The 20,941-nt window shown below is 41.1% G+C and overlaps 3 protein-coding genes across 5 annotated transcripts in view; 2 read left to right on the top strand and 1 right to left on the bottom strand.

The window, feature by feature from the left end:
• Positions 1-8,684, bottom strand: part of LOC118405795 (dorsal-ventral patterning protein tolloid-like) — a 16,646-nt gene extending 7,962 nt beyond the window's left edge. Inside the window, exons 1-2 of one of the 2 annotated variants that reach the window (XM_035805556.1) lie at positions 8,557-8,684; positions 3,170-3,222 (exon numbers count right to left, since the gene is read on the bottom strand). In XM_035805556.1, the coding sequence (XP_035661449.1) occupies positions 3,170-3,222; positions 8,557-8,564 (61 nt within the window). In that variant the 5' untranslated portion in view covers positions 8,565-8,684. Of the gene's footprint in view, positions 1-3,169; positions 3,358-8,556 lie in introns of those variants that run through there. The other variant, XM_035805555.1, reaches the window with a different exon arrangement.
• Positions 8,685-10,289: 1,605 nt separating this feature from the next.
• On the top strand, positions 10,290-18,141 carry LOC118405930. Of its 2 annotated transcripts, none has more exons than XM_035805785.1 (3): positions 10,290-10,556; positions 13,999-14,161; positions 14,580-18,141. In XM_035805785.1, exons 2-3 carry the CDS (start codon positions 14,014-14,016, stop codon positions 17,672-17,674), a joined length of 3,243 nt encoding a protein of 1,080 aa, XP_035661678.1. In that variant the 5' UTR covers positions 10,290-10,556; positions 13,999-14,013; the 3' UTR covers positions 17,675-18,141. The 2 variants fall into 2 exon arrangements, with proteins under 2 accessions (XP_035661678.1, XP_035661679.1); XM_035805786.1 differs by lacking the exon at positions 10,290-10,556 and adding an exon at positions 13,179-13,657.
• Positions 18,142-18,692: 551 nt separating this feature from the next.
• The window catches only part of LOC118405388 (sodium/calcium exchanger regulatory protein 1-like), a 2,839-nt gene continuing 590 nt past the window's right edge, over positions 18,693-20,941 (top strand). Inside the window, exons 1-2 of the mRNA XM_035804885.1 lie at positions 18,693-18,948; positions 20,455-20,627. Coding sequence (XP_035660778.1) covers positions 18,873-18,948; positions 20,455-20,627 — 249 coding nt within the window. The 5' untranslated portion in view covers positions 18,693-18,872. The remainder of the gene's footprint in view (positions 18,949-20,454; positions 20,628-20,941) is intronic.

Below are 20,941 nucleotides of genomic sequence, written 5' to 3'. Positions count from 1 at the left end.
CGTCCCAACAAGTAATTTCCGTCCAGGAACGGAGGGACGGGTCTTGGAGACAGCACTGGGTGTGGGTGATCTGTGTTTAAAAACGGGTAGCTGAAATTCTTTTGTGGTCTGAAAATGTCTATATACCCGTCACCGATCGTACATGTAAACAACGTCCTTTTTAAGTAGGTAAACAAATTTACATAAAACGATACGCACAGAAAGGCGTTTGAAACAGGTGTGTGGTTTTAATTTACCATTTCACGGCTGTGTTGACTGCTCTGAGTTGCTTTATCTAGATCTTATCAAGACATCTCGTTAGAAGTTTGGAGAAGAAAGGACTTGGTTGAAAAGGTCTAAGGAGCGAAGACCAGCGACTCACAGAGAACCACTTGTTCTGTGAAAACAACCCTCGCACTTGTTTCGCTCTCTTTGATGGTTGATTTGCATGCGCCGTTGTGTGACAGTCACCTAGTATCATAGGAAGGGCGTTCAGGAATCTTTGGATGTCCCCGACCCTGCATCAATTTACGATCTCAAACTTACAACGCTTCGAAGACATCAACTTGATGCCTAACGGTACTCTCCAAGCAGACGTTACGCTCCGGCTGATTTTTTAACGTTTTTTTTAGTCGTTTTTATCGGGCTTTCTATTTTGTCATTTTTCTTGAAGTACGCCAGCCAAAGTTAGGTTTTGATACAGCAAGATACAATACAAAATAGAAAGCCCGATAAAAACAACCAAAAAAACGTTAAAAACAGCAGGAGTCTAACCTCTGCTTTGAGAGTAGCCTAACGGTAAGTTCAACATGACAAGCAAGCAGTCTTATTTGATACAAACAAATAGAGCGATCTCTTATTTCAGGAGGTTGTTGATGTAATATGTTTTTTTTTCGTGTTTTGGTTGTTTTTCATCAACTTTTTTAATTACGTAATTTTAAAGTACTTTCTTTTTTGTACTTTGTACGATTCTCCCCCCACAAAAAAGTTCAATAGCACAAACTCTTGCTTGTTGAAAGTTGGCACGTTTTTAGAAATCAGTGCTGACCTTTGCGAGTCACGTGGCTGTATATAGCGCTTTCAAATCAGTTTTGATCGATAGTTCCACAAATAACTTTCCAGGATGTTGTTGAGCCCCCCTCATCGAGTAGGTCCAAACCTAAAATCCCCAATGACATCGGTTTTGATTTTGGTTTTCATGAATTCATCCTAGTTTTTCAATCAGATTTAACGCTTTATTCTATTCTACATTTATTTAAGAAAAGCTCTCATTAGCACGTGGGGAAGTCGGATTAGGAGCATGCATAATTGCGTTACTCGGGATTTTCTGAAGAATTTGCGCGCCGTACATTGTTATGGGCGACCGCCCACTGTGGCTTTTGCAGGCGTCACAAAGATGGCGACCCACGGTAACCTCTGACCCTGTTGTTCGAATCAATGGTCAAGATTGGCGGGCAGTGGTCTTGTTTGTATGGTAATACGATCTACCGGTCTCTTATCACGTAGAGGAACATGGATATATTTCTCAGGAGGCAAACGAGCAGCTTTCACAAGCATACGCACTGGTAAAACTTCTCAAAAATGGTTCAGGTAAATACTGTATAAATTCAACAAGACTATGCACACAACACTTGCAAACTGGCCCTCGTCACATATTTGTCGTTGGTTGGGGTATATTCTAGGTCGGAAGTACAGTGACGTCAAGAGAAGCGTGGATAATCACATTTCACGCATTTTTTTCACCATGTGGGTCGTGGGGGTAGACATGGCTCCAAAAAGATGAATTTGGCGCACTGGAAGTTTCACAGACTTTCAAGAACAAACCATTGAACAGCATCAACTTTGATTAAAATGGTAAGCTTTCATAAAGCCAAGGGTATATATATAATTTAAAAAAATGAGACTATAAGGCAACTATAAACAGGGTAACCGTAACAACAAAGGGTTTCCTCACTATATTTATACATAACCCTGCATGCATTATATTACACATGTGCATATTCACAGCCTTATGGCACAACCAGACATATTTCGTTGCACTGTATTGTCTGTTATTGTCTATGAGAAAACAACACAACAGATTGAAAATGCGTGTGTGATTACGGAAAAGGTCATCACAGGTCAACTCTTCTCCATAGTTATTACCAGACATAAATTAATCCAGCAATATTTCATACCTTCCCAGACAAAGAGCAAACGTAGAAAATACCCCTAACGGTTTAAACAGATGTCATTCGGAAACTTAACAAAAGCTTTGGAGGATATCGATTGAAAAATTGCAATTACCAGCGTACGTACAGTGATTTACAAAGGCGACTGTTTCAAATGCACATGTACAATGTGCTGTATTTGAAGCTCCATAATATTATCCATATTTATGTGAAACATTTACAATGGTTTTGCGACTGTCGTGAACGTCCATGTAACTTTTTCTATCAATTGAGACCCAGTAGACTGTATCATTAGTCACAATCATTCATTTCAAATGTACAATGGTGATTTTCTGGGCGAGCAGCCAACATTTTTCTCGTGCATACGTTTTCACTTCTATGTAAACATGAAGAAACTGTGACAAAATCCCGTTCTGTTTATAACTCGATGTATGTACACTACGTGAAGCGTTTGAAGTTCACGCCTTCATGCAGGGTTTGTAATCATTAAAGGGATTATAGCCAATTATGCATGACCTCGTTAACTCCTCAGCCAAGACCCCCAAGGTATCATGCTTACACCGTCTTGTCAACAAGCACTACAGCCATGTTGGCAAGCAATTTAAGAATGTACAAACATTGAACCCAAACAACAACGGCTCATTTAGGAACAAAATTTAGAGCCTCACACCCCACCCCACACAGAAACAAACATCGTGAGTGTATCATGATATATAGACCAGCTTTGTCGACATGTCGACAGCGTGTCTACTTCTGGTTTCAGATCAGCTTTGAAAAGTATACAGAAAAAGGGCTGCACTATGTTACTGTGACTGTAGATAGTAGTTAGATTTGTACAGCTTGAAATGGGGAGGGATTTAGTGTATCAGTACCGCTAGGCGTGTAGCTGGGGTCGCCAATGGTATGTGTGCCTCGCGGCAATGTGTGATACACTACGCGACCTGGCAGTCGATCTCCTTTCAATTTCAAGAACAGGACAGCCAAGAAACATATCTGATCTTTAAGAAGCACAGACTTACCTCCTTGTGTCGTTCTCAGGACTCCCAGAAGGACAAGACACCACAACATCGTCCTGAGGAGAGAGGAAAGGGAAGGAAACATCTTAGAAAGCTATATGTCGACAACTGCACACCTAGTTTAGAGGTCTGCTCCCCCTACTTGACCCAGCGAAGTGTGGGAAGAGATCTGGGTTGTGATTGGCTGTGACGGGTTGTTGAATGACCAACAAAGGGGACCGTTCATTTCAGCTATGTGTCACTCCGGAGCAGAGGACGTGTTTGACAGATCCCTTATATCAATATTGACAACAAAATAAAGATGATTGTCCTCAAGACACAAGAGTCGTATATGAAAAGTCCACATGCTGAACTTAGACATGTATGGCAAAAGATATTAGATACTATAGTCAAATTTCAAGGAAACCAATTGCTGTTCATTCCGAGTGTGTATGGAATCTTTAAAAAATGTAAAAGGCATGAAATTTTGGGACATTTTCACATTAGAAAAAAACACACATTTTCAACTTTTTTGCGAAGTGCATTGAGGCTGATTGGTAAGAACTTTTAACCTCCTTGGATATCTATACCATCATTTCTTTCGCAACTGTCTTTGACGAACAACATGTCCCTTCCCATATCATAATTCAAGCTGTCTAAAGAGGCGCCGTTGTTAATATATTCCTTGGTGCACATGAATGGGACTCTTCTACTTCCAGCTGCAAATTCCAAACTGGCGCCCTCAGACAGAAGGGAGACCTACAAAAGTGCCCAATTTTCGGCATCATTGCTCCGACGGCTCTCCTCTTTTCTCTTTCTTATCCCTAATAATCACCAATTTTCCTTTATTGTGCAGCACAACAATAACGCATGGGTCGCATGGGTCGCGTTTGCTGTTGTTGTGTTTTTGTTGTACAGTGTATGAAGACTTTCAAATCCAAGGACAAGGCGACGAATGAGGGTTTTTACAAACGATATAAAGGAGGGGGGGTACCACCAATCCCCACTCACGATAGTTCTGAACTAACCCTTACGGAAGCTACAGTAGAATGGCTTATTCATGCGATATTTCCGTACATTACCACATTTCCGTCTTTGCGGCTTATGAATACAGTACAATACAGTCTAAGTTGCGCACGATATTATGACGTCATGTTTACCCAAGGACGCCATTCCTTGCCATATATGGTCTTCTGTTACATAGTTCAAGATGACGCACTAACATTTAGACTAAGGTTTAAACCTTAGTCTAAAGGTCTAAATTTGAGTTAGTGCGTCATCTTAGACTATGTCAAATTTAGTCCATGGCTGCGATAAGGTTTGTAACAGTGGTTCAAGTGCCAGACTAACTGCTCCGGACACTTTAGACTAAGGGTTAGTGCGTTGGTTTCGTGAGCTGGCTGACCCGGTTTTTTTCAGGGTTCAGAACATTTCTCCGTTTAACAAGCTTCCTATAGGCAATGAAATCGGTTATGAAATATCAAAATACATCGAAACTGATATAAATCAATGTAATATTATACATGTGTATCAACTTGTAGAAGTTTTCACAGAGGGATGCGGTGTTGGAAGATTTATAGTGAAATGTTGATTCGATTCATTTAACTAATATTGCGTAGAGTAGAGGGAGTATATAAATACCACCAAGGACGTTATAAACTACAGTGAGACCTGCACAGTACCATCTTTACATAAGGACCACCTGTCCAAAATAGCCGCTTTTTTCTCTTAGAAAAATAAGTTAGATATTTTTGATTGTTTGTTTGTTTGTTTGTTTGACACATACTCTGAACAGTGACCACCTGTACACATAGACCAGATTTTATTCTTTACCTGAGTGGTCTTCTTGAGCAATTTTATGAACAACTTTTACAAAAAGAGACAGTAGCTGAGGTCAACGACCTAGACAGGTCTAATCTCCAAGCAGATGTAAGGTAGGCCCGGTGTTTTACGCATGTGTAGACTCAAAGCTTGATACAGGTGGGGCACATTATGTAATTGATTATTCCCTACATTTCTGTTGATATGATTATTTCATATATTTCTGTTATGACCATTTTATTTGCATATGATTATTTCAAAAGTTTTCTGTTCATAGATTATTTCATAATTTCTGCTGATATAATCTAATTTCATACGTTTCTGTTATAATCATTTCATACGTTTCTGTTCAGTTCATTTTTGTTCACTTTCATATGTATATTCCAAAGTTTGTTAATATTATTTCAAACATTTCAGTGCATATGATTATTATCTCACACTTTTTCGTTTGATACTATATTCATACATTCTTATTCTGTAATTGCTGGATGGTTTTCATACTTTTGTTTTGTTGAATTGTTTGATACAGGTCTACCGCAGTGAACAGTAACCACAGGACCAAACCAAACAAGGGAAAACAATCGCACAGAACTTGTGCCCTCCTGACCTCCCGTTCCCACGATCCATTACCTAATCTAATCCTTTGTCGCAGCGCCGGCATGTCAAACTATAGGTGTGTTGACATAATGGTTCAAGGCCCCCTAGGCTTTCCATTGTTCTACAAGTAAAACAAATCGTAGGTTAAAGGTCATTTCCTTCAATCACACCTTTAAATGCGAAAGGAAAACAGATCCATAGAAATGCGATATGCAAGGTAAATGTAAAGGCGCCTAGGCAAATTTAAGTTAGTAAACACCGTAATAAGTATACTTAAGTAAAAAAAACGCTTTGAATATACTACTTTTAAGTACTTTTTGACATCGCACTCAAAATGAATGCTTGTAAAATGTATAAATAGACAAGAAAATTACACTTTTTACAAGTTAAATGACAGTTACACCCAGTTCGTGGGTCAATGAACTGTCCCCGGATATTGACCTTGAAAACAGCCACCTTCGTCAGAGCGAAGGAATGTACACACTTCCCGCGCGCCAAAACTTCCGCACTCTTCAAATTTGGGCAGAAACTCAAAACATGACCAAAAGAAAACCACAACTCTCACGGTACTGAGCTATTAGATTAAAGATTGCGCCGGTAACGGTAACGAAGTTAAAACTCAACATGAAAACAGTGCAAAAATGTCTGACCTACATGAACAGCGAACTGGGCTAGTATGTAGAGTAAAACATACTTGTCAAGTGCTAGTACTTATTGGACACATGTGAGTTTACACTGTTTGTTTGAGTGACTGGATGGTGTTGACTACTGTATTTACACACGTCATGGGGCAATGGACGCAGGGGACAGTTCATTGGAGCGGTAGTCAGAAATGTTCTCAACAACTTTCGGCTATAAAAAACAAAAAAAGACGGGATACGAAGATGAAAAAAGCAGACGTCACTTTGCTAACCTGACGTCACTTTGGTAATTATAATTCTTGGGAAAACTCTTGTAGGCAGAGGAAATGTAGCTGTCACCTCGTACCTGGTGCCTATATGCGTCACCCTAACCTGAGTCATAATAAACACCTGCAGATATTTTTGCCCCCAGCATGTAACGTTAAACGTTGTATACATGTTCACGTGTATCCTGTCCGGAAATGCATGCACTCCATCTTTTTATGTGTGTGTCTGCTGTGATTGGTACTAGTATCTAGCACTGGCTTTACCCTATACATGCCCTCAATGAAAATTACTGTACTATCCCTTAATAGACTTCTGACAGGACGTGTACATAACCAGGGCACCAGACCTACATTGTGCGCATGTATGCTCTCCAAGTAAATGTTGATAGGGAAATCGTGACCTTTTTCTTACAACCATCTTTATGTCAGCTAGCCTGACCCACCAACAAACGTTGGTGGGGATAACTTACAGAAAAATATGGTATATAAGAAAAAGGTCACGATTTTCCCCATCAACCTATGCTTGGAGAGTACTCACACAGACAGTGCCCTTTGACCTCTGTGTGGACACCTGGTCTTGCCTGATCAGACGCGAACTGGAGCAGTAAGAAGAACCTGTCATCAAACAGAACCTACCGCAAACACAACAGCACCCCTGCAGCTAGCAACACACGCTTTTAACGGATAACAAACCTGACACAACCACCTGTTCCTGTAGTTTTAAGGTTTAGATTTTGCGTCAAACGCTTTCGCAAAGACATTTACACAACGTGTAACGTCATAAGGTATTTGACATTTAATTTCGCACACATACAACCTAAAGGTATCGGATTTATCAGAATAAAACAAATTGAAATTTTGCCTGTTCATCACAGAGTAAGGGCATTTTGGAAATACTAAATACTTTAGAATAGACATATTCAAATACAATTCAGCAAGCACAACTACTGTTAAAACGCCATGAAAGCAATTCTCGTAAATGCGTTAATATTTTGTTTTAAACATAAGTGCTTTTGTGGTCTGCATGATCGAGAAGGCGTCAGAAGGATGACGGCTGAGAATGAACACTGCTTTTGTGGTCAGCGTTATGCCAGAGGATCATGAATAGCGATGACCCCTTAGCCATAGTTACTATTTATAGAATTTTCACACCATACCATGCATAAATAGCCAAACGCTAACGAAGAAAAATATACATCATCAACAACATCCTCATGTATGTATCAAACTAAATTAATAATACGGGGATGTCCGAAACAATTATCACTATTAAAAATACTAAAATAGGACGGGGTCACGTAACATGGATACACATTGTAATGCTGTGACAGAGTATAGTAGGTGACCCTTTTTACGTACAAAAGACTGGATCCCTGTAGTCTTCACAATATTATTCATAGTTATAGTATTCTCCTTTACTATCCGTTGCAAGGTACATATGAAACACTGTAGCTACTTTTAGTTTGTTCTACGGCTTTTACGGTGCCAACATGGCATATCTGTGTTCACTGACACCTGTTACTTAGTCAACAAAACCGTGGAGGCTTAGAACTGAAGCCTAGCCATGACGCATGTGGCTCGTGATGTAAAAATGTCGTCTGATTTTTACCTCAGGAAATATGTCGTCTGAATTTTACCTCATTACGAGGTACGTAATTAACCAAATGATAGGAGCCACATAAAGAAGATGTTGCGTAAGTGTGAGCATGACAGCTTTTCAGTCTTAGATGTGCGCCATCCATGACAGACACCGCTGGAAGCACTACGCCTGTCTTTTACGCCAGGCTAACAATATGGCCGTCTTAAAACCGTGCGTTACTGAACAGATACCGGCAAAATCATCTCTTAACGTTTGAATGTCTTCGAAAACAACACAATCTTTCTCATTGGTCTATCTCTAAAAGCATGTCTCCGAAAAGCCATATTTGCAACCCATTCTGCACCGTATGTTTGGTAAACCTTATCCTACTTTTAACACCTGCAAGACCACGTGAGGTCCCGTTATGCACATAGCTTTTCGGTCTTAAACCTGTAATGACCAGTACAAAAGATAACAATGCGATAAACAGGTTATCACAACACTTACCTTATCATGTTGGGGATGGAGGTTGGTAAATATGGGAGAAATGGAGCAAAGATGTCGTCTAAACGGGGAGAGAGACGTTGGTTCTAAAGCCGTCACTTGTTCACATAGCGTCCCTTTGGTAATTTGAATACACCTTGATTTAGCCCACCTTTACTCGTATTTCTCTCGAGGACTGTACCATACCTGAGGGGGAAGGGGGATAAAACTGATTGAACATAACGAGAGACCAATACCTATGTCATAATGATGTATAAAGCGTTATACCATCAATATTTCTGTTACTGAACAATGAATTTGCCTTTACTGTTTATATTACATTTCAACGATATATCAGTAGTGCTTCCCCCCTCCAAATGGTATAGCCCGCAGTCATGACTCGCTCAGTAAACAACAATAACCCCTTTGACAAGAAGCCGACAAAAAAGGTAGTTCACTTAAGTGAAGAATGTGGAATATGCACCATTCCCTTTTCGTATATATGTATATATATTCAACTAATATAACTTAAGGCAGGTTTGGCTTACTTCTTGTCCAAAATTTACATATGGAAAATCGTAAAAAAAGAGTCCAAAATGTTTTATCCACGCAAAATGATGAATGCATAGATATCTACATAACATTATCATTACTTTATATACTAGCCATGTCACCCAACAGATGATCATTTGTATATATAAGAACTGCCTCCAACCGTTGAGTTTCATAGATAGAATTTTGTCGGGTCCAGGTGTAATTATTATTGCAGCAAATGTGTTAATAGACAGTTAACATCGTTCTTGGCCCTTCCACACAAGACATAACACAACGTTTTGTCCATTCTTTACCCTGACCCACAAAACATTCCCACGCCGCTGACTTTAAAGGGACGAAAAGAAAAGGCGTCCTCTCTTGGTTACAATTGGATTATGGGTCAATCATATATCTCATGATTATATGCATTGTTGGGGAAACGCTATGGAAAAGGAAACTAACTCGGCGTGTGAAAAATGCTGCTGCAGGTATGAGAATCGCCAATAGGGAGCGCTGCTGACATTTCGAAACCTCCTGTTACCATTTATAGGAAAGGATTGAGGTGTCGGGAAAATAAAGAGCTAGACAGACAAATACAGAGCTATTCAACTATTAGCCTGCAAATAATATGAATAATCGATCAATTATGCACACTCTTTATGATTAACTTTGTCATCACTATAAAAATGAAATACAGAACCGTTCTACGAGAAATCGCCAAACTTAATCAACCATAAAAAAAGTATTTTGCCATGATAATCCATCCTAGAAAGTCATCAGGAATTGAATATAGCCAGGCTGTCGTTTTATGTACATGAACTCACACAAATGTCAGATATTCCCATCCTCATTGAGACACCCTGATTACAATATTTTTGTACACTTGTCATATAAAAATCCATCAAAACCTTCCAGACTTAGCCAATAACGGATTTTCCCGCGAAGTTGATCCTTTCCAATACCCAAGACCAACCGCAGCTAACGTTACTCTAGTCTAACGAACGGCTGAAATATAGCACAAGGATGACATCACCGCTTCCAACGTGGAAAGGCGGTTCCTCTTGGGCATTGGCTCATGTTGGAATATTCCACTTTATTCATGGGGAATTCATTATAGAATAAAGCAAATGTCATCAAAATATGCATCAATTTGTGCATTCAGTTGCATCCAATATACACAACAAAGGTGTTTTATTCTGAATAAGTTCTGGTTCGCAAAGTGGTGAAGAAATTAGACATATTTTAGGGAAGGAGATGTTTGGTATGGCCCACATGCCAAGGGTCTGAGCGAACATACGGAAGTCACTTAGAAAACAAACAGGTCAAGTAAGAAGACGTTGGGCTCCGTTATGCTATTGCGCCATACAGTTTGCAGAAGATGGGTGTGATACTTCGATCTACAAAGTCAAGGTTACAACCATGTGGATAATATCCTGGACCTGGAGACTTGTGTGACTTCAGTGCGTCTTGTTCTGCAAAATACTCGAAAGGTATGCAAACTGTTTGCATCTGTAATTTTCTACTAGATTGTCGTATTGGAGAGCACATGAATATGTTTGCTGTATTGAATGCTTTTTGCCTGGCCAAAGCACGTTCAGTGACAGTTTTATACATAGATCGCCTGCACTGGTCTGTAGTTGGGTAGAGTTCACCGCAGTTGTAGCACAGGGCACACTTGATGTTGAGCTTTTGCCGACATTTTTGTGTAAACCAGATACGACACGGTATTGTATCTAGTGTTTATTCGGGTCATGCCCCTTGAGTGAACACCCCAAACCGCGTTTTTCAGGTCACGAGTTAGCACTGAAGAGAATTGGGGCATTGCTAAGTTGGTATCGTGTAATGCACTTCCAAAATTGAGCTACTGAATGCCAAAAAAAAAAAAGCTTCCAATTGTAATTCCACCCAAAGCAGTCCACAACGCGAGAAAAAGAGGAGGGAAATCTATAATTTTTACAGCCATAAAGAGCAAAATTACATGATTACCACATCCCTACAGTTATGCGGGTAATCATAGTAGCTTAGCATAAGATACAACGTTATAACGTTATTTTGGCGGACATTTGGTCGTTTGAAAGAACACTAAAATTGCGCTATTTGCATAGGTTTGTTTGAACAGTTTGCTTTTGACTTCTATAAATATATCTTCATTAATTTAAGAGAGGAAGATAAACAATGGCCTCTTAGCCGCCACCAAGCATTTTCCGTTAGACGGTTTAGGGTTGTATTGTACTAAAGGCTTTAGTGTCCAAAGTCTTCCAACGTTTTCTCTTTGACTTCAACTGTTGCTGTGTAGTGTATAATAGGCATAATCGCAAACGGTCTAAAAAGATCTTGTCAACAGAGATTGTGAAGTTGTACAAAAACGCCATTCACTTCTCTGTGAGTGTGAGGCACTGTGGAAAAGGAAAAGGGGCCCCAAAATAGGGAATACGTATCATGATCTAGAACAGAGAAGAACTAGAGTTCGGCGACCTCATACCTCCATGAAAATTTAGAGCTTTCGTAAATTTCATGCAATTGACTAACACATTAACATAATTTATGCATGGTATTGTTCACCATTGACTAACGTACACATGTCACAATTATAAAATTCCCATTATTAATCATAAAGCAGTTTTGCAATTTTTACATAAAGTATGCAAATAAGTTCCTCATTACCATATTTGGTATCTGCATATATTCTACCTATCATAATTAATATGTGTTACATTTATTGAAGTCCAGTTATTGAAAACAATGGAATTATACAATTTCCTAATTAATTATGCAAATTAAGTCCTCATTTGCATAACATGTATATCATTATAAACATCTTTGCCTAAGATACCCGCATGCCTAATATTTTGCCAATCCATCAATCCATTCTGCAGTTATCCTCTTTAGAATGTCTTGACAAAAATGCCCCCGCAGTTCCGAAATTAAATGTTAGGGGGCTGAAACCTGCCCCACTTTGTCATGACACTGCAAGCTATCTACCAGCCAAATGTCAAGACCATATCACATCCAGGACAAGAGATACATTGAAAAAATTGCTATGACAGAATATCCTCATTAATTATGCAAATATACTCCTATTTTGCATAATTAGTATAATATCTTGTACAACATTGTGTAAGGTACCTACATACCAAAAATCATGAAAATCCGTTGTTCCCTTCTTGAGTTATCCTTGTCAGAAGTTTTTGACAAAAATGCCCCTGCTATCCCAAAACTAGACGCCAGGGGGCCCAAACTTACGTCATTTTTTCCTGAGCACAAGAGCTATCTAATTCTTAAAAATCATGACCATAGCACGGTCAGAACATTGAGATAGCAAAACCGGAAGTTGCGCTGCAGTACCAAGGTCACACATCAGGGGCCCAAAATTGACCTTGACCTTCGTCTTCCCAACCCCTACCCACATACCAAATATCATCGTAATCCATCAAGAGGTTCTCAAGTTATGATGACCACAAATATGCGGACACACAGACAGACACACACACACACACACACACACACAGACACACTCAAAACTATACCTCCATTTTTTCATGGAGGTAATAAAAGTGTACGTTTGCTTTCTGGCGGATTGTCATAAAAACCAAACACAGTACAGTCTTGGAGGACTTGTACGACATGACAATGTCAATTCTATATCTTATTTAAGATCAAGAGGGGATTAACTGCCTTTTTAAATGTTGACTATAGTACAACTCAATGTAACCCCTTTGACTGACAAAGTTAAGTAGATATTCCAAACGTGGACCAGCCCATCAAGCTTACTTCCCCTCACAGTTTTCATTGCCAGATGCACGTGAAGTTGATTCACCGATTCCAAGAGCATAAATGATTATCGGCATAAACCTGTCCCGTGGGACGATTGTATCATAGCTAATGTAGTTTCTAATGTAAATATTACACTTAACACATCATAAGTCTGTCAGATTTAAAAGTTGTATATCCGATGGATTTTAGTCTAACGTTTTACCATCTGGAGTAAGGATGACATCATGTTGATAGGTGGTTACGGGTCGGCTCATGGGGGGGGGGCGGAAATGGAAGTCATGAGGCCAAGATAAGAACATGCCCCGCTGAACCCAGGAAAAAGAAAGTCATGCCAAAAGGAAATTGATCTTTTGATCTTGTCAACTTGCTTTACATCAAAGTGGCCTTAAATCACCCGAGAAAACGGTTGCACTACATTTGTGCTTTTTACTTTTTCCAAGTGAGAATTCAGGTCCCTGGCGTATATGAGTCATGCTACAAGATCCATCCTAAATGTAAACCAAGCTTTGTGCCTGTCACCCCGCCAGTTTAAAGTTTCTCCCCCTGCCAAGCTGCAATGTAATACCCAAAACCCAGATCTAGATAATGCAGTACACATGGTGTAAGTACGGTGGCTCTGTCGTTAGTAAACACAATTTAGCAATCAAGACACGTACTAAGAAGGTACGTGTTCAGAACTGCAGCGGCTGACCAGATCTTAGGCTGAAAGGTCTAAGAAATACGTTCTATGTCTCATAGTGGTATCTTTTCTGGAATTATACCTTACGTTTCAACAGTGTAAGTGGGTCTAAGCTTTGGTTGTTTATCGAGATATCAGGTGAGTGTAATGTACAATGTATTTTAGGTTGCTGTCACAGCGTTGTAATTGTTTTCAGTACAGCAGCATTTAACATATGGGAATATATCAGATCTTGCAAATACTTGTGTGAAATTTGTAAATGAAAGGCTGGACGAGGAAATATTTCATGGTCAATGAGGGCCGGTGAAATTATGAAGTGTACTGAAGTATTTCGACTGGGTATGTACAGGATTATATTTCAATAAAATGCCTTTTAATTTGTTTCTCGCACATTAGCATAAAAATGATAGATTTTGTTCTTGAATTTCCAATCTGATCTCTCTTAAAATACATAACCTTATCTTTTATACCATTTACAGACCACGCCCTTCACGATGAGGTGGGCGGAGCTATTGGACAACATAGAACGGGAAGTGAATGAGGTTTTCCCTAACAAGAGGTATAGGCTGGATGTGCTGAAGGAACACATTCACAACGGACCGAGCACACTTATAGACATCAAGGTGACCGACAAAATATCGGGTAGGTTTAGATTTGGACGTTTCCATTATTTGTTTTTTTACCTCCGGTTTTCGGTTGTTTGCTTGTCCCTTGGTGTTTGTGAAAGTTTGTTCTCGCTGGCCCAGTCCAAGGAGGGAAAATGTGAGGCGGGAAATGGTTTATCTGGAGACTTTCAGGATTGGAAGGGTGTTTTGGCCCAAGGCCCAAGGTCCTGTAGGAAGGTAGGAAAATGTACACACAAATCTAGAATTAGTGAGAAATTCCCAATGAAAAAGAAAGCGAGACGTTTTTAAAAACTCTTAATATTTTACGAAGGCATGAAATTCTCTATTTTTTTTCTGGGTGAATGCTTCTCTGAATAATTGTCAGTGCGCACTTCTGCATTCTATTCACGGCATGTTTGTAGAAGGATGATGTTTCATGTGTACTGTTTCCACAGGAAAACGTTTGCTGATCGACTGCCATCAACTCAAGAGGAAAGAACTGCGAATCCAGGAAATCGACTTTCTCGCGAATTATGCCCTTGACGAGGACTGCACGCATGCCGTACTCGTAGCGTCGGTGGATTCTAGCCTCGCTGACCAAGTCCAAGAACATGCAGTACGTATGGGAGTCGCTGTGGTGCGCTTTCAACCTACCACGTTCAGACACAATATCGGACAGGTCTTCAACAACGCGGTGGTACTTCAGCAGAAAAAGCAACATGACGACACAAGGTATGATAATACGTCATTGAACTTGAAATCGACGGCCTGGAAACATGCGCAGATTGAGGAAAACTTTGCAAAATCGAAAGCAAAGACAGGTGTTCCAAGGAAACGTTATTGCAGAAATGGCAATGAGAGATACCATCACAATTCGGAGGGGGTGCCATATTCTAATGTAACACCCAGGGACTTAGTCTCAAGTTCATGGTGGCTGCGAAAGGGAACGTCGACTCTCTGGAAAACGGGTACGATTCAAGTTCAACCCTCTGACGTTTGGCAAATTCATCATGTACCAGACCCCCAACAGTTGCCTCAGAATTTCTGTGAAGATCTGAGTGACCAACCTCAGCTCACTTTCCATTCCGCACCAAGGGCCGTTCCAAAACAACGGTACAGAGATATTTGGGAACACAGACAGAGTCCGATATGGTTGTTCAACACAAGGTTGCCAAGGAGTGTCAATCATGTTTCTGAGGGGCCAATCACACCTACCGTAGTGGTACAGCCGTCGCATGGACCGACTGGAGGTTTTGTACCGGCGGATACATTCCCCGCACAGAGGCACACCAAAGTAGAAGATAGCGCCCATTACAGTCTTTCGGGGCGCACTTTCACAGCAACCACAAAGTCTTCACCACCAAAAGCGGAACATCCTAAAGCTATGACTGAAGACCCGAATACCTCTTACAGTGGTGCACTCACTCCAAAGACAGCGTCTCTGACTATGATGGAAACGATGCGAGGAAACCTGACAAAGTTGTTCGACGAAACTTCGCAAACTCCAGTTTCTCAGGAAACCGCAAGACCTACAGGTATTCTTCAAAGTCAGCCACAGAACTACGGGACCAATGACGTCAGCATTGTATTGCGCTATCCAAAGGTTGTAAAACATCAGGTACTGGAGCCAATCGTAACTGTCGTGGGCAAAGTTGGTGAGGTTGCTCTGGTAAAGACCATGTCAGTAGCTCTGCTACAGCTGAAAACAATCCTTGATACGTTGTTTCCATTGGTAGAAGTGTTCCCACAACAGCTTGTGAACACCCTGGCTTATAGTGTACATCTTGTACGTGTGACGTCGACACTGATTCGAAGGACACCGCAGAGACACGCAAAGAAACCGAGGAGGGCAAAATTCAACACGCGTAGCCTCGCGCCTCAGAGCAGCCATGGTGGTGGCAGGTTATTGGTGCAAGGGTGGCGACCAATCCCATCTCTGCAAAACTTTCAACCAATGGGGAGGCAGAAACGACAGCCAATCAAAACGCAAGGCGCTGCAGATGTACATGTGTGTCAAGTTGGACGACCTCAGCGACATGGTGCTCATGTTCTTGAAAGCCAAAATGACCCGGAGGCAACTGAAGATGAACAGAGAAACGGCTTCAGCGAAGGTGACCAAAATGTCCCCGCAGATAGAGAAGAGGGCCCACTTCATTCCCATGACTCACAGTCGTCTGTGTCTGAAGTCACCCCCGTTAAATCGGAGCCAAGTGGCGATGAACAGACCTACAACTCTTCCACAAGTCACACCAGCGATGTTGAATCTCTAAGTCGCAATGTTGAATCTCTAAGTCGCAATGTTGAATCTCTAAGTCCTGTGAAATCAGAACACTTAGAACCACAGGCCCTCGAAACGTCTGTAAAGGCTGCGTCAACGGAAACCCCCAGCCTTGACCATGGAGTTGAGCTTACTGCTACAACATACAGACTGGAAAATGTGGAAGATTCAGACGTAAAGAAAGAAGACACACGCGAGGAATCAAGGGATGATGGTAGATGTGCTAATTCCTTTGTCGATGACGACAGTGATGACGTCAATAATGACACGATGCAGAAACCTGTATTCCATGGTTTGTTTGAACCTCTAAAGGCAGAGGGTAGCGCCAAGAGTGAAGCAGCCATCGTTGAAAGTCATGATCTTGAACACGATGTTGGAACATACATCAAAGAGCAATCATCAATCCTGTCCGACGAAAGCGACAACGAGGACAATGTCATGTCGTTCACAGACGAATCGCTTGGTGGTGAAGAACATTTTGTTGGAAACCCGACACCAAAGGCAGAGTCTTTAGATAGTGGTTGTGAGGAGGAGCAGGCGTGTCTGGCGTCTTCTAGAAAGTCTTCGTCCTCTTCCTTCTATTCTTTCTTGTCTTTCTTCTCATTCTCTTCATCGACATCGTCAAGTCCCAGCTCCTCATCGGATAATACCAAAATGGAGAAATGTGACGGAGAAGAGGAATTTGCTATGCCAAAAATTGAAACAGTCGATTCAGAAGCAGTGGATAGCCTGTATTGCGAAGATGGGGTAGGAAAGGAGGAGAAAGATACTCCACTTGATATTGGAGTGACTCCCAGTTCCCGTAAGTTATCGCGAGACTTCTCGAGGTCAAGTTCAACATCGTCATCTTCAGATTCAGTTCTCTTTGCGACGCCAACGAGGCTGTCTTCGGGAGAGCTAAGCCGTGTGAAGTATTCCAACAGCCCACTCAACAAGTACGACGGGTCTCCGGACATGCGCATTCGTGTGAACAGGAGCAGCATGCTCGGCTCCCCTGACGGAAGCCCCAGAAATACGAACGGAACGCCCGACATGCGCTGGGCGGAGAACAGGGAATCGCTCTGCGTGAAATCCCCGCAAGGAGTGCCGCTAAACGTGAACAGGTCTCCGGACATGAGATGGAAGTTCAACAGGGATGCACTTTTGCAGAAGTCTCCACAGGGGGCGCTCCTGAACGTGGACGGTACTCCAGACAGGAGGTTCAAGGTCACACGAAATCACGCGAGGAGAGGACGAAGTAACGCGAGCACAAGGACACTAGTCTTCACTTAGGATATATGAATATATATACATTACCACCATCAGATTTCTACCACTACGTGGACCAAACGACGTTGCTGACAAAGCTATTTATCGATGTATGTGCGATATTGCATTCAGCAACACACCAGTTACTTCGACAAAGGATTTTCTACCAAAGAATAGAGATCTAAAGGCATGATTTCCATTACAACTGGTATTAAAAATCAAGGATTTTTTTCATATTGTATATTATGTATTTATGTTAAATTCATATAGTTCTATATAATACAAATAAGTGTGATAATTGTGTCTCAAAGGAAATATATAAACCCTATGATATTTCCCTAACGTATGCTTTTGTGAAAGCCGCTATTGCGTGATGAAAGCGAGCTTGCATATGCCTGGATGTATCTAATATGGCTGAACATATGAAAGCATTTTCAGGAGGAACATGAATGTTATATCATGTCAAAATAAACGTTGTTTCTGTGCTTTGATTCTGTGCGTGACTCGTGGTCAGCGACGTCGATAGACCAGTACATACCGCAGAGAATCATACGGACTGTGCATCCACTGCATGTACAGTCTGATATATAGGAGCACAAGAACTGCGCTTAAATAAATGCCTCGTCACGCTTAATGTACATGTATACAAGGCTAATGCGATGTCTCTTTATCTACTCTCCAAGCAGAGGTTGCGTCGCGGAGATATAGTAGTAGTCGCGAAATTTGTAAGCCTGAGGTGCGCGCCTGTAAATTTCGCGACTACTACTACATCTCCGCGATTCAACCTCTGCTTGGAGAGTATCTTTATCAGATTCAGACGACGTTTATCTATGCTGACCATGTCTGCTGTACGTGTTGTAATGTCTAGCAAGTTGTTTATGGACTGAACACGCCTTTACCCAGCCACATGGGTTCAAACGTCACACTGAATCAATGATCTTATGACCAAGACCTGCAGATGGTTTGGTCCATATGTGAAGACCACGCGGGGGTGCAGTGTGCACCATGCACCGTGCTTTACACGTATGGGATCTTAACTGACCCACTTATGAAGATGGTTGGGTCCATATGTGAATGACACCTATAGGGTGCCTTGAAGCTAAAGCATGTATGAGTGTTCTACGGGTATGGGGTCTTGATTGACCTACTTCTGAATCACACGAAGTCTAGATAGACAGACCACAACAAGTTGAACAACACAGCTCGGGACGAAAGAGACACGATGGCAGCAAACAGCTACACCGGGACTTGGACGCTGGATTCGTCGGACAACTTCGACGAATTCATGAGGGCCATAGGTAGGGTATCTGTTACATATGATAGTTCATATGATAATTCATAAGTTTTCGATTGTGTACACTTTTGCTTAAATCAAATTCTACATCACCACTTTTGTGCTCAGTATATGCGATTTCTTGACAAGTGAAAGGGAAGGACGGTAAATATTCAATAAAATCCTTCTATCAGGTAAAACGTATGTTACTTTCGAATACATGTATGATTCGTTCATCTGTTCTACATGTGTACATCACTCTACTTGATAGTACGATTTGGTGACATGCTCGATTTAATGGAAATGGCACACGTATTCTGTGACTTTAAGAGAAAATCTTTCTATTAGATAAAACGTACGTTATTTTCGAATTCGTGAATTGGTTTGCCTTGGAATGATCTGGGCTTGGCTGGGCGTCGAATTCTGCAGCGCCACGCCAAAATTCCATTTCCTAACTTGGCAGATAGGGGGCGTAGTTCGGACGGTCACCATGTACGGGTTTGCGCGGCCCCTGTGATGAGGGTATGGTGAAGTGTACTGTATCATGCTTATCATATTGCGATCATTAAAACTTCCGCATGCAACAGGAGAGAGGGATGTTTTGTTTCTATATCTAAGCGGCAATAAATACGTATACGCACGGTCGCTGCATGCATGGGCATGTACATAGTTCGCATTTGTAGGCTGTACACTTACCGAAAAGAGTATACTAGTAGGTGTGTTTGACTAAATATAGTGAGGAGTGGCAAAGCACCTACGTACATAACTATTCGAAAAAAAACCACCATGATTCCGAGTACCTCGTTGAAGTCATCGTTGGACAAACGACATCGAAGAAAAATCTTTATGTGCACAAGATCTTTCCAAGAATACCGATATTGTGATTCTCCCGGCAGATAAAGGGAGATGCACCGTTGTTTTAGACAAACAGCAGTACAATACAAAAGTTCAAGACTTGTTGCAAGATCAGGACACGTATTTACTCTTGAAAAAGGACCCGACTCCCAGCTACAGAACTAGGATTAATGTAGCTTTGAAGGAACTTGAGAACGCTAAGGTCATTGATAGATTGACGTATCTAAAGTTGTATCCCAAAGGACAACAACCGCCAGCGTTTTATGGACTTCCCAAGATCCACAAAGTAGACATCCCCCAGCGACCTATCGTTTCAAGTATACAATCAGTGACTTACGAACTTGCTCGTTTCTTGGCCAAGATCAACTCTTGTTGGAAAATCGGTTCATCATGTCAAAAACAGCAATGATTTTGTTGACAAGATCAAAGACATCGTGGTCCAAGAGGATGAGACGATCATCTCTTTTGATGTATGTTCTCTATACCTCCTAAAGGGGCTGTGGATGTGGTGAGAGAGTTCCTACAATCTGATGATAGCCTTCAAGATAGATGCAAACTATAGATATTATCCAGAAGAAGAGTTTGAACCTTCATCTATTCATGATTCCCCTCGTTTGATAATGAGAAACTAAAGAAGGCAGACGAGTCAAAGAAGCACCATAAACATATCTTTCAGGTGTTGGCGAAGAGATGAGAAAGATCGGCAACGCCGCCAAGCCGACGTTTGAGATACTGCAGGACAGCGACAGGTTCACCTGGACCACAGTCACGGAGGTGGGGGAGCACACCAACTCCTTCACTATCGACAAACAGGTGGAGGAGATAGTCATGGACGGTACCAAGAAAATGGTATGTCCTCATTTGTATATTTGTCAATACTTTGACGTATTGTTGTGCGCTTTATCTGGAACTCTTCATTTACTATATATCACAATGGAATGTATTTAGACTATTTTATATTTTATGCGGATTTCTGTATATTTTCAATGAGTACAAAGCGATGATAATAACACGGATCCTGCTTTGAAGCGAGATTAGTATAGTCTGTATAGTCTTTCGTTATTATAGAATTCTGTATTTTGTGGGCTGAAAATGGATTTTGGCGACGCCTCAAGGGCGGAGGCATTTGTTTCAAGTTCTTTCTATGACCTCATTATGTTTTT

Source organism: Branchiostoma floridae, chromosome 18, assembly GCF_000003815.2.
Source record: "Branchiostoma floridae strain S238N-H82 chromosome 18, Bfl_VNyyK, whole genome shotgun sequence".
NCBI classification, from domain to species: domain Eukaryota; kingdom Metazoa; phylum Chordata; class Leptocardii; order Amphioxiformes; family Branchiostomatidae; genus Branchiostoma; species Branchiostoma floridae.
This window is presented reverse-complemented; position numbering and strand designations above follow the sequence as displayed.